This window comes from Oryctolagus cuniculus, chromosome 3 (assembly GCF_051225735.1).
Source record: "Oryctolagus cuniculus isolate XC-2025 breed Fujian yellow rabbit chromosome 3, ASM5122573v1, whole genome shotgun sequence".
Taxonomy (NCBI): domain Eukaryota; kingdom Metazoa; phylum Chordata; class Mammalia; order Lagomorpha; family Leporidae; genus Oryctolagus; species Oryctolagus cuniculus.
The window spans coordinates 5,591,942-5,605,181 of record NC_142869.1 but is presented as its reverse complement, the minus strand read 5'-3'; the positions used below and the strand labels follow the sequence as shown (position 1 = coordinate 5,605,181).

General features: G+C 51.7%; 1 protein-coding gene across 1 annotated transcript in view; it reads left to right on the top strand.

Moving 5' to 3' along the window:
- Positions 1 to 13,240, top strand: part of TRPM8 (transient receptor potential cation channel subfamily M member 8) — a 92,974-nt gene that overhangs the window by 27,566 nt on the left and 52,168 nt on the right. The window contains exons 8-13 of the mRNA XM_089329711.1: positions 284 to 481; positions 2,923 to 3,025; positions 5,432 to 5,550; positions 9,324 to 9,614; positions 11,137 to 11,232; positions 12,002 to 12,131. Of these exons, the coding sequence (XP_089185837.1) occupies positions 284 to 481; positions 2,923 to 3,025; positions 5,432 to 5,550; positions 9,324 to 9,614; positions 11,137 to 11,232; positions 12,002 to 12,131 (937 nt within the window). The remainder of the gene's footprint in view (positions 1 to 283; positions 482 to 2,922; positions 3,026 to 5,431; positions 5,551 to 9,323; positions 9,615 to 11,136; positions 11,233 to 12,001; positions 12,132 to 13,240) is intronic.

Below are 13,240 nucleotides of genomic sequence, written 5' to 3'. Positions count from 1 at the left end.
TGTCGGTTTTGCACACGGGGCTGAGCTCAAGTCCTTTAAAAACGCAAGCCCGTCACGTGTCCTCCGTGGACGTTGTTGTCCGAGGAAGCTGCACAGCGGCTGGCTTTTCCTGCTCCTCAACAAGCCACTGCTGGCGTTTGCTTTCGAAGCCCCAGAGCAGAGAGCGCAGGAGGATCAGCCTGTTTGTTCTTCAGCTGGACTTAGAGCCTACGCTCGGCGGGGGCCGCCCAGCATCCGTGTCTCTCCCTTCTGTCTCACTGTTCCCCCTCTCGCCCCCTCCCAGGCCATCAACACCTCCATCAAAAGCAAGATTCCCTGTGTGGTGGTGGAAGGCTCGGGGCAAATCGCGGACGTGATCGCCAGTCTGGTGGAGGTGGAGGACGCCCTGGCCTCCTCCACCGTCAAGGAGAAGCTGGTGCGCTTCCTACCCCGCACCGTGTCCCGGCTGCCCGAGGAGGAGACCGACAGCTGGATCAGATGGGTGCGTTGGGGGCCACACCCCGGAGGGCTGGGAGAGAGGAAACCAGGTTGCTGGGGCAGGGGGTGGGGGAGACTCCATCTAAGCCCTACCTCCGCCAGCAGCTGCCGGGGCTTAATTCGGATTCTGCTCTGGTCCTCACAGGTGGCCTGGGGGTGATCGCAGTGTAGAGAGGTTCAGTGACTCCCGGAGTGTCTGTTCCTCATAAGGGTTTCCTCGTGCAGGGTTGAAATTCAAGGCTTTGATGCCACAATGCCAACACATGTGCCCCTGTGTTTCCTCTGTGTTGGTGTGGGCAGGACAGGAGCCCCTGGCAATGCTGTTTTCAGAATTCAGACTCTAACTGGAGTCTACATCTCTTGGAATCCTCATCTTCCTTCTTGGGCCCTGTGAGAAGTGTGACTCCCCTGGATGCTTGTGTTTCTTGTTGCTAAGCTGAGAAAAGCATTTTAACACACCAGTGCTGTGCGTCCTCACTCGTCTCATGACTGCTGATGACCTGTGCCTTGCACCTTCCCCGCGGCTCAGTCCGTTAGAAAGCTCACGTTCGTGTCGATGGGTCACACTCCCGTCAGCTCATTCACAAGTGGCCTTTGACATTTGGCTATTTTTAGCAGCAGGTGCTGTCCCTGGAGATTTGCTGCCAGCAAGGAGGTCGTTTTAATCATGGAGCCCGTTTCCTCATGAGAGTTGAAGGTTGGATTTGGTATAAAGACTGTGAGATTTTGAATAATGAGTTTATAAGTAAATTGAGATCCTGGAATAGTGAAGGTAATTTCTCCTTCCTCCTGGTGCCCTTTGTTGCTATTTAAGGGAAGCCTGGACAGTAACGAGAAAGTCCACGCAGACTCCTTGGCCGCCACATTTAGTAAAGTACAGGAAGTGGGGCTCTCCTGGCCTGACGTGACCTCACACAGAGGACAGTTAGCCAGGAGTCTCGATGGAGCAGGGGACCCAGAATGAAATTCAGGAGTTAAAGGTCCAGACGAGCCTTCTTTCTGTAGCACTGGCGTTAAGTGGAGCTCTAGTGACCGCTCACCTGGTATTTCTACTTGGTCACCTGGTATTGCGCTTGGTCAAGGCAGCTGCATCTAGGAGCTGAAAGGAGACGGGAAGGGCAGATGTGTGAGTGGAAGCTGACGAGCTCATGAAGGGCTTCCTGAGGCTGTGTTCAAACGCAGCGATTCCCCCGGAGGGCTTGAGCGTGTGTGGGGTGGGCAGTGTGCCCAAGGCTGTGTCCAGGAAAGCACACGTGGGTTGGAGTGGCAGAACAGCACTGGAGAATGCCTGGGTATGTAGTGGGTCCCTGCGGCCATCTCTCTGACCCTTGGTTTGCTCTGTGTCCATTTTCATTTTTTCCTTCTCCCCCACTTTTTTAATCTCAGAGGAGAAGATGTCTCACCTCTCTAGCACTGCCTGTCTGCACTTGCGCACCGTAGTGTTGGGACCTGGACCCTCCTTTTAACCCCTCATGTGTGGTTGGGCCTTTTCCTTCAGCCCGAACGGAGGCTGCAGAAGTGGGGAAGACACTGCCTTTCTGCTCGCATCCCCCCCGCCACCTACCCTCTCCCTCAGATCCCCCTGGGTCTGTGTTTTTCTGCAGTTTTTGTTGACTTCCTCATCATGTCCTGAGCACTGTGTCTTCTGAATCAATTACCTTTTCCAGGAAACTGGGGCTTTAAAAGCTCACCTAATTTTCAAATCCGAGAGAGCTCTCCCTAGTCTACTTCCTTCCAACAACAGACCCCGAGACTTCTCACTCACGCTTCCTGAGACTTCTGCAGTTCCAATTGTTTCCAAGAAAACCCACCATCACACTGAACTCAATCTACCTGAAACTAAACTTGCTCTCCGAGAGAGAGAGAGAGAGAGAGAGAGAGAGAGAGAGAGAGAGAGAATCCCTCACCAGGCTCTCACCAGGCTTACCAATGGAATTAGGGACTCTTTCATTTTGAAAAAGCTTCAGAATTAACCATTATAGAAGCTTCACCAAGGCTAACATAGCCAAGTCTTTATCTCCTTATTAGTCACTGAGTCTTTTGGTTCTCACTTCCACTGGAACTTTTCTTTCTGACTGTTTCATGGCCATTAAACCTTTGGGACCACAGTTGGGTGGTTTCTGTGGTCTTCTCTTGCCCTTTGTTCATCAATATACGCATTCAACGATTGAGCATCTGCCGTGCCCCAAGCATTGTCTGTCTGTCTGTCTCTCTCACATACCTATCTAGTCAAATCAGGCTTTCGGCTCTTTGCTAGGGGCTTTTTGCTATGTGTGCTGCTGTATGACGAATGCCTGACCCTCGTGGTGGTCATTATGGTCATTTAGACACTAGAAGCTGTGGGTACAGGAATGAAGGAGACCTGGAAATCCCCAAGAGGTGTAAGGAGAGAAATTTATGCTGAAGAAAACTGGCTGATAATTTTTTTTCTTTCAATGTTGCCAGCTCAAAGAAATTCTTGAAAGTTCTCACCTATTAACAGTTATTAAGATGGAAGAAGCTGGGGACGAGATTGTGAGCAATGCCATATCCTATGCACTGTACAAAGGTGAGTGCGGCAGCGCCTTCTCAAGTGTCAGCTCTGGGCTGCTGTCCGGGGCTTTTCATGACTTTTTGTAAAACCAGCTTTGCTGAAATGTAATTTTTTTTTTTTTTGACAGGCAGAGTGGACACTGAGAGAGAGAGACAGAGAGAAAGGTCTTCCTTTGCCATTGGTTCACCCTCCAATGGCCGCCGCGGCCGGCGCACCGCGCTGATCCGATGGCAGGAGCCAGGTGCTTCTCCTGGTCTTCCATGGGGTGCAGGGCCCAAGCACTTGGGCCATCCTCCACTGCTCTCCCGGGCCACAGCAGAGAGCTGGACTGGAAGAGGAGCAGCCAGGACAGAATCCAGCGCCCCGACTGGGACTAGAACCCGGTGTGCTGGCACCACAAGGTGGAGGATTAGCCTAGTGAGCCGCGGTGCTGGCCGAAATGTAATCTTTCATTTAGTTCTATCTTCAGTTGGAATCCAGATAACTAACTACTATTGACTTGGTGAGGTGCATCTGCCTAATAGAAAAAGAATTTTTATGCCATTAAAATACTGGTCAAATAAGATCAAAGCACTCTCCAAAAAGCTATTTCTAACAGTGGTTTAAAAAAAAGTTTTTTTTTTTTTTTTTACTGTTGGGGACTGCTTTGAGAATGTGACAGAACTGTGTGTTTTTGTCCTGGAGTTACATGTGTGGAAATACACATGCCACACAGATAAATAATGTTGCATTCATTTTCAGGGGTTTACAAATCTCCCAAAGCTTATGAATGAAACTCAGGCTGGGGCCAGCGCTGTGGTGTAGCAGGCTAAGCCTCCACCTGCAGTGCTGGCATCCCATGTGTGTGTGGGTTCGAGTCCCGGCTGCTCCTCTTCTGATCCAGCTCTCTGCTGTGGCCTGGGAAAGCAGTGGAAGATGGCCCAAGTCCTTGGGTCCCTGCACCCATGTGGGAGACCCAGAGGAAACTCTTGGCTTCATATTGGCCCAGGTCTGGTTGTTGCAGCCATTTGGGGAGTGAACCAGCAGATGGAAGACCTTTCTCTGTGTCTCTCCCTCTCTGTCTGTAATTCTACATCTCAAATAAATAAATAAATATCTAAAAAGCAACAAAAAAAGAAAAGTAACAATTCTCATGTATGATTTTTACTGTGTTAGAAAAACATCAAAGGTAATATGACCTGTAATAAGTAGATCCTTGGCAAAGCCTCACTATTCGGAATTGAACCGCTTGATTAATAAGGCAAAGTACAGCCGGCGCCGTGGCTCACTGGGCTAATCCTCTTCCTGTGGCACCGGTACCCCAGGTTCTAGTCCCAGTTGGGGTGCCAGATTCTGTCTCGGTCGCTCCTCTTCCAGGCCAGCCCTCTGCTGTGGCCCGGGAGTGCAGTGGAGGATGGCCCAAGTCCTTGGGCCCTGCACCCGCGTGGGAGACCAGGAGGAAGCACCTGGCTCCTGGCTTTGGATTGGCTCAGTGCACCGGCTGTAGCGGCCATTTGTTGGGTGAACCAATGGAAGGAAGACCTTTCTCTCTGTCTCTCTCCTCTCTCACTGTCTAACTCAAAAAAAAAAAAAAAAAAAAAAGGCAAAGTACAATGAAGAGGACCAGGCAGGCAGCAGATGCAGTCGAAGCCTCTGTCACCCACTAGAATTTTGATTGTTCTTGCCAAAAACTGGGTTATGATGGTGCTGATTATGGTGCTGATTCAAGTGGAGTTATATCTGCTCAGATAAACAGACAGAAGATTCTGGAAAAGACAGGAAGGATGTTACGGTGTGAGGGATTATCACTGTCATAGATTCACGCACAGCGTAAGTCAGATTCAGCCCTTGGAAAAGAATGGTTGTAGAAGCTGAATCTCGGGAGAATCTCAACACCGGTGCTGCTAGACTTATGCTGGGTTTGCATCCTGGTTAACCCATCGAGAACTGAAAATACCCGAACTTGAATGCCTGGATACACCTTCCCAACATCCTGGTCCAGTGCTGGCGTCCCTAAGCACGCTCGGAACACTCGCATTCACCTGCAGCTAGGCAAAGCCATCTAATAGAAAGCCTGCTTTATAACAAAGCGTCGGCTGTAGTTCACTGGATAGTGTTCTGAAAGTGAGAAACAGAATGGCCCTGTACATACACTTCTCTGCTGTCTGAAAGTTAAAAAATCATTACGTTGAACCATTGTCAGATCATGGACTCTGTGTATCCCCTATGACACTGTGAGCCTGAGTGGGTCCTTAGTCCATGCCTCAGGATCTTTGAAATGGGGGCGAGAGTGACTGGAGTTGAATGGAAATGGCAGCTCCGAGTGTCTGATTCTAAGAGGATACTCTCGAAGCTGCCTCTGACCCCACGTGGCTCTGAGAGCGGCCTCACGCCACGGGTCTGACTCTGCTTTCTGGGTCTCCTCTGGCTTCCCCCGCACAGCTTTCAGCACCAACGAGCAAGACAAGGACAACTGGAACGGACAGCTCAAGCTGCTGCTGGAGTGGAACCAGCTGGACCTGGCCAACGACGAGATTTTCACCAACGACCGTCGCTGGGAGGTAAGCAAGGCCCCTGGGTTACTCCAGGGCTGGGCCGGCAGTGCGCTCAGCAGCGATCGGCTTGTTGGGGAGAGGGCCCCCCCTCCCCGGGAAGGCCCCCTGGAAGGATCCTCCCGTCCTGGTACGTCAGTGTTGCTGAGCCCCACGTGCCTTGTCTGGGCACTGGGCTCCTGACACAGATGTTCTCACACGAGGTCTCGTCCATCCACCAGCGCCATCCAAGCTTCATGGTCCTTCGGCCACGATGGCTGTCTCAGTGAGACGGCACGGATCGCCTCTCGGGAGTGGGTGGGTGAAACGGGAAAGTGCGTATGTGCATGGTGAGGGGACGTTCTTGACCGGAACCCGGACGGCAGCCCTCCTTCTGCTTCCTGCCCCCTCTGCCTTGCCGAGTCCTGAGAAAGGGAGTTGGCAACAGGGAGGTGCAGGAGGGAGACAGGACAGCTGGACTGAAATCATCAGTGAATGTCTCAGCGCTGGGCGTTTGGGACTGTGCCGGCAAAGGCAGCACCTTTAATGTGGAAGCGGCACTTGCCATAAAACCATTATTTCCAGTCGACTGCCTTTTCTCACTTGGCAATTTGCTGTGCGTGTTAGGACCGCGTGTGGTAGCAGCGCCGCCTTGCGTGTGACTGAAGCTCATCTGCCTTAGACGGATGGGGAGGAGGAGGGAGGAGCTGTCGGACTTACACTCGCAGGCCGTACTTGCAAGCCTGCTTCTCTGTTTTCAGCTCTTCTGAGTTAATTCAGTCCTTAGTGGCAGGGAGAATATAGTTGTATTTGTAGGTCTAGATTTGAAGGGGCTGCTGTCTCATAACTTTTATCCTAGACAGCCCGATTCAGAAACACTGTCAGACCTATTGTATAAACAAGACTGAAACTGGATCTATATGAACATGTGATCAATTTTAATGGGAGCTGTGCAAATACAGTAATGGATCATGAATTTTTAAGCGATTCATTCCCTTAGCAAACATCGTCCGTGTTTGTCTTGGCGGGATAGTGGACCTGATTACACAGCGCCAGGCTTTAGTTAGTGGAGGAAAAGCAGGCTGTCAGATCTGGCTGATTGGTTCCTAAAGGAATCCTTGTGTGTGAAGCATTCTATTTAAGTTAGGTCAGATGCTACAGATAAACGCAAAGTCAGGTGCCCAGTGAGTGGTGCGTTTAACTTTATTAACTTGGCTAATGATTGTTAGAAGTGAAGGGTAGACAGCCAGCGCCGCGGCTCACTAGGCTAATCCTCTACCTGCAGCATCAGCACCCCAGGTTCTAGTCCCTGTCGGGGCGCCAGATTCTGTCCCGGTTGCCCCTCTTCCAGGCCAGCTCTCTGCTGTGGCCCAGGAGGGCAGTGGAGGATGGCCCAAGTGCTTGGGCCCTGCACCCCATGGGAGACCAGGATAAGTACCGGGCTCCTGCCATCGGATCAGCGCGCCATTGGAGGGTGAACCAACGGCAAAAAGAAGACCTTTCTCTCCGTCTCTCTCACTGTCTACTCTGCCTGTCAAAAAAAAAAAAAAAAAGTGAAGGGTAGTAACGGTTAAGAGCCTGGGGCCAGCCCCACGGCAAGGCTCTTGCCATTGTACATAACCTCTCAGTGTCTCAACTTCCTCCCGCGTGGCCTGGTGGGGCCAGCTCCCACTGGCTTACTCTGATTTACAGAAGCAGCTGCTGAAGTTTTAGGGATTTTGTCAGTTGGTTGTTCAACTTAGTCATTATTAAAAATTAAATTATGCAAGCCTAGAACTAAAGTAAGTTAAAGGTAACAAGTAATTAAATCTCACCACCATCGAGTCCTTTTACTGTATTCGCTATTGTCTATGCCCCAGGTTATTTACGTCTGGTGCACCCGTGTGCAGGAAATACTATACCCGCACAGTCACACGTGGCTCTGCATCCATTCCCAAGGCTGCATTCAGTGTCGCCCCACTAGTACTGAAAACCTGGCCAAGGTGGAGAGTTTGCACCATGGAAATAGGCAAAGATGACAAATCAATGACAAATCAAGGCCTGTATGTCCTTTCTGAGAGCTGAAAACACTGACCAGCACACCCCGCTCATCAGAAAAGGGAGATGGTGGACCTCGGCCTGTCATGGTGATTCAGTCACACAGTGTTTCCGGAGTGCTTAGAACATCGGCACTTACTAAGCACTCTGTCTTTAAAAATGAATAAACATCTCTGGCATAATAATATTTGTGCAGCCTTTTACCATGCACAGCGCAGTCTCATTGTGTTAATTTCCTTGTCCCTCATGGATCCATGGCTCCTTGGCCATTGCAAGGTGGACGTTGCTGGTGATTCCTTGAGGACTGGCTCTGAACTGAAATTTCTGGAAGGAGCTTGACCTGTGCTATCTTGTTTCGTCCTCACAACCACCTGTGTCAGAGAAAAGCCACTGAGGGTTGCAGACACAATTTTATTCTAGGTCACCTAGCAGGAAGATGGTAGAATGAGGTTTGGAAGCCAAGGCTTGTCTCTCTGCAAAGCCTGGTCTCTCTCCCCTCGGCCAGTGCTTCTCAGAGGGTGGCCCTAGACTGGCAGCCATGTGCTGGACACTACTGGACCCCACCTTGTACTTGCTGAGCCGGAAATTCCAGGTTGACTCCAGCAATGTGTGTTTTCCCAAGTCCTGCGGGTTTCAGGTGTGTAGCCGACGGGAAAGCACGTGGACTTGGGAGGGTGTGTGCGATCCGGGGCCTTGAGGACCGAGAGCAGCTGCCGCTCTTGCCGTGCCCGGTCCAGTGGGATCCATCCTGCAGGGGCCCAAGGGAACCTTGACAGTTCCCTCTCCAGGCAGCGAGTGGTCCCCAAGAGACCACCATTAGACAGAAACATGAGCTGTTAATGCTGCCATTGGCAGAGGCTGTTCACCTAAATTGGGGCCAAGGCATGAGTGGGTGAAGTGGGCTGAGTTGGCAACAGTGAGGGCTCCCGGGAGCGGCTGCTGTTCCGCTCTGGCAGGTGCTCGCCATGTCACCAGGGCTTCTGGTTTCCATTCCTAAGTGTAGACCTGGGTGAGCCTTCTGATTTCTAAACATTGGCAATGGGATCAAATGGCCGCACGTCCTGTGGGATGCACAGAACACATCTAAGAGCTGGTGCAAGCTGTGGCCCGCTGGTTTGTGTCTGGAGTAAGCATCAGTTAGCTTTCTGAAGCGTCTCCATAGGCTTCTATGGGGTACGTTTGGTTAGGAACCCATGACATGGAGGTAAAGAAAAGTAGGAAGTGTAACAGCCCAGTGTTCCAGTGCCTTACCAGTAAGCAACATCCCATGCCTTTGCCTGGTACGTGAGGTTTGCACATGCTATGGTGGACTCCGTTTTGCCGATGGTATTAGAGACGTCAGTGGCCATGATGGAAGGTTCATGGGTGCCTGGGAAAGGCAGTGGATCCCGTGGTGCCGAGTGAAGAGACAGCATTGGTGGTGAGTCCGCCATCAGGGTAGCCTTCAGAGAAATGGTCCCAGCTGCTGCTGGCCCTCGGCCCCTAGCTGAGCCCCTGCTTTTGCCAGGGATTCTTGACCAGCGTCACCCTTGCATGGGAGTCAGGGTGGTCAGGGTGTACTTAGCTCCACCCTATGTAAGCACGAGCCCTCCTCTGGCTCATTTCAAAGATTCCACCACGCCGCTGCCCCACCTAGATGTTTGAACTGAAATCCACCGTGGTGTGAACATGGAAAAGCTACATTTCATTCTCAAAGCTGAGAAAGATGCCTGGTGTTTTCTTTGGGGGCGTGGGGTGCGAGTCCTGTCTCTGTTCTTTCTCCGTAGTCTGCGGACCTCCAAGAAGTCATGTTCACGGCCCTTATCAAGGACAGGCCCAAGTTCGTCCGCCTCTTCCTGGAGAACGGCTTGAACCTGCAGAAGTTTCTCACCAACGACGTCCTCACTGAGCTCTTCTCCAACCACTTCAGCACCCTGGTGTACCGCAACCTGCAGATCGCCAAGAACTCCTACAACGACGCCCTGCTCACCTTCGTCTGGAAGCTGGTTGCAAGCTTCCGGAGAGGCTTCTGGAAGGAGGAGAGAAGCAGCAGGGACGACTTGGACGTGGAGCTCCGCGTAGGTCCCGGGAGAGCTGTCTGCCCGGCGGCTCTGATCTTTTGTCTTCCTTTAGAAAAAAACCTCTCGCTTCCTGCTCTCCCGTTCTCTACCTCTTCGCCATGTTGACCCGCTTAATTCTTTGTCTGTGACACCGAGTCTGCCTGGTGCCTTTTCTCTCGCCTTGCTTTATCCCCTGTGCTACATTTCCTACTTGCTACAATGTTTCTGAGTTGCAGAGCTCAGTGTGTTGTGCCTTGTGTGAGCCTCTAACAGGACGCAGGGACAAACACATGGCCGCCCGCTATGGCTTAGGCTTCTGTGAGCGTCTAACAGGACGCAGGGACAAACACATGGCTCAGGCTTCTGGCCGGCATCTGCTTCAGGTCACTCCCTGCTTCCCATGCGAGAGACCGAGCGCCTGACCAGCGTTCTCTCTGAGGACAGGGACCATGAGTATCTCCAGAGGGATAACCCAGGTGTCTCTCTGAGAAGATGCTGTCGCTGTGCTACCTACGGTCCCCCAGGGCCTTCCCGCGTTAGGGACCAGCAGGCCCAGTTTCCATTGGTCAACATCAGCACCCTTTGCTGAAAGATTGATCTAATCAGAGGGGAGTTGTGTAAAGACCCCAGCTCTTCCCCACCACAGAAGGCCACCCTCGGGTGTAGAATCGGCGCTGGTTCTACAGCTGCCGGCAGAGCCGATCTCTGGTTACCATGACGACTTGCTCACTAATGCACCTTTTATTGTGGTTTTTCTTCTGATCGCATCTCCTCATTTTCCTCTTGCTTTTCTGCTGTCAACTCTCAAGCTACCTGCCTTAAATTCTTGACTTGGGGACCCAGAGTAGATGACCTTTTGTAATTCTCTGTGTTAAAAACCTTACAGAGCTAGGCGTGTGTGTGAATTAGAAGTGTTTAGAGAGCTTCCGTTGGACCCTGTTTGTGTTGGAACCTCTGCAGTGTGTGTCTCTGGGCTTCACGTATTTTAATACTTCGGTAAAACCTATAAGGAACACGTACTGCTAACTGTTTTCTGTCGGGAAAATTTCCACTGAAGATGGTGACTGTTGAACAGGAGCTGGGATTCTAATGGAAATGTTGGGAGTCAAATCTTTGAATGAAAGGCCAGCAGTTTTAGGTTGTGATATTTGAACTGAAACGGAAGGAAATTTAGAATTTAGTTTGAATGATTTATTTTTCTAGGTGAAAAACAGATTTATATAGTGATGAGAAGGAACTACTTTCTCTGTGGCCTGTGGGAAGTCACTCAGTTTTAAAATTGCTTGCAGTACGTATTTCCACCTCTTACAGCTTTCTGTCTAGTTGTTCGTTGTCTTTTATGATTGATAAAAGATTTTGTGTCGAGGGAGACTAACTAGTGAGTCGCAGAGGGGACGTCACAGGCTCAGACGTAAAGCTACGAGGTCTCCAAGCAGGGGCTCTCCCCCAAGGCTTCCTGACCCCCACTTTCCCTGGGAGAGTAGTGTACGCAAAGCCACGTCCATTACACGGGCTGACCACAGGCTCTCACCCCTCCCAGGACGTGGCCTTCATCACCCGGCACCCCCTGCAAGCCCTCTTCATCTGGGCCATTCTGCAGAACAAGAAAGAACTCTCCAAAGTCATTTGGGAGCAGGTAAATGCCCATGGCCGTGCTACATATACACCAAACGTTCGTGCTGCTGTAACAGTTCTGACTTTTCACCTGTCCGGTCCCAGACCTCGCCAGTCCAGCAGAGGGTCTGCCCTCCCACGAGCACGGGTCTCTGGTTCGTGTCCGTGGAGCTGTGCTTGGGAAGGTAGCTGTGTTTGAGGCACGACCCGGGAAGCACCTGCTTCCCAGCTGGGAGAACATGTGTGATTGTTTTCTCATCTAATTTAAAAGCCATTTTCTGGCTTTATTGCATTATGGACAGGAAGTAGGGCCCGAAACAACTGTACTTTGGAAAACACACTGCTGCTTGGCCTTGTGACTTAGCAAGTACTAATCTTTGTGATGACTTAAGGACACATGCAGTACCTCCTCCATTTGTAGAGTGTAAAGTTGGACACTGAGCGCTGGATTCACACACAGGGTCTTAGCAGTTGCTTTGACCCCATCTCCTATGTCGTTGTCCACTGTCTGTCCCTTTGAGCTGTTCCAGTAGCCTGGCACCCCGCCGTCAGAGCCTTGCTGTCAGTGTCTCATGGCAATTATCTTGATATTGTCCTCTTTATATGCTGCTTCCTCATTCAAGGCCTCTGTCCACACACACTCAAGTTCAAGGCTGTCTTGTGCCCATTACAAGTTTTACTTGGAATCGTTGCGAGTAGTTTCAGACTTCCATCCCCATTTCGCCGGGACTTCCCACTTGTCTGTCATTCATGTTGATGTGACCGCTTAACATTCTCTGCCTCCCCCAAAGACCAGGGGTTGTACCCTGGCGGCCCTGGGAGCCAGCAAGCTCCTGAAGACGCTGGCCAAGGTGAAGAATGACATCAACGCTGCTGGGGAGTCCGAGGAGCTGGCAAACGAGTACGAGACCCGCGCAGCAGGTGCGTCTCCAGGAATGGGGCTCCGTGGCAGGTGCAGGTCTGCCCGGTGTCCCACACACCATGGGTGGCACTCCCAGGCCCAGTGGCCAAGGTCGGTGGTGTGTCCAAGCGCCCCCTGCTGGCCTGACCAAGCACTGTGCTTGCCATACACAGACCTCTTGGTCTGGAGCCCTTGCTGGCTTCCCCAGGAGCAAACGTGCAGACATTGGGGCTCTCTGATGCCACGCACCCAAGGCCCAGGTCTAAGTGCCTCAGCACCTTCGGGAACGCGGCAGAACAGTTTGGTTTTTTTAGATGCTGTTAAGACACTGGCAGGTCTGAGACTTTTTCTGATGTGCGGACTAGTGAGTTAGCCTGTTAATTTCCTAAATAAATCCTTCCAGAAGACCCCAGGCCCCTGGAGCAGGAACACAGATGGTTTCTCACAGAAGCACAGGCAGAGTCGGAGCGGTATCTTTGGTCGGTTTCCTAAGCCTCGATTCCCTGCTGGCCACGTGGGGAACGGCGGTCCTGCGGCCCTGCGCAGACGGAGCGTCCCTGAGCCGGCTCCTCACCTGGAGGGGCGTGGCGGGGCGGAGGTCTCCTGGGGCGCCTCTAGAGGGCGATGTCTGACTTCTACTTGCTCTTCAGTCTTTGAACTTGTTGAGCTCTGGGCAGAAGCCCGGACCCCTTGGGAATGGGAGGAATCTAGACTTGCACTGCCTCCCAACAGCACAGCTCCAGCCTGCTCAGTGTCTCCTGATTTCTCGTGTGGCTGTACGCCTGCAGAGGGCTCTTTGCATGCACGCCGGCCTGTTGTCTTATTTAATGAAAAAATGCTTCTGTGTTTAGCATCTGCGTGTTGGGGAAGAAAGTGTCCAATGACTTCTTTGAAGCTACCAAATTTCAGGGGTGCTGTGTACATTTCTAGGTGCCCGAAGTTAGGCCACAGCTCTTGCTGTTTTGATTTCTCTGTTTCTCCTGAAGCAACTACATCTTGGTCTCTTGGTCATTAGGCTTTGAAATGTATGCGCGCCCTGCGAGGGCTAGCTCCGCACTTCTCCTTTCTGTCCCGCACTGCGTCTAGCTGCCCAGAGACTCACCAGGAAAGCATGGAATTGACGTGAGAG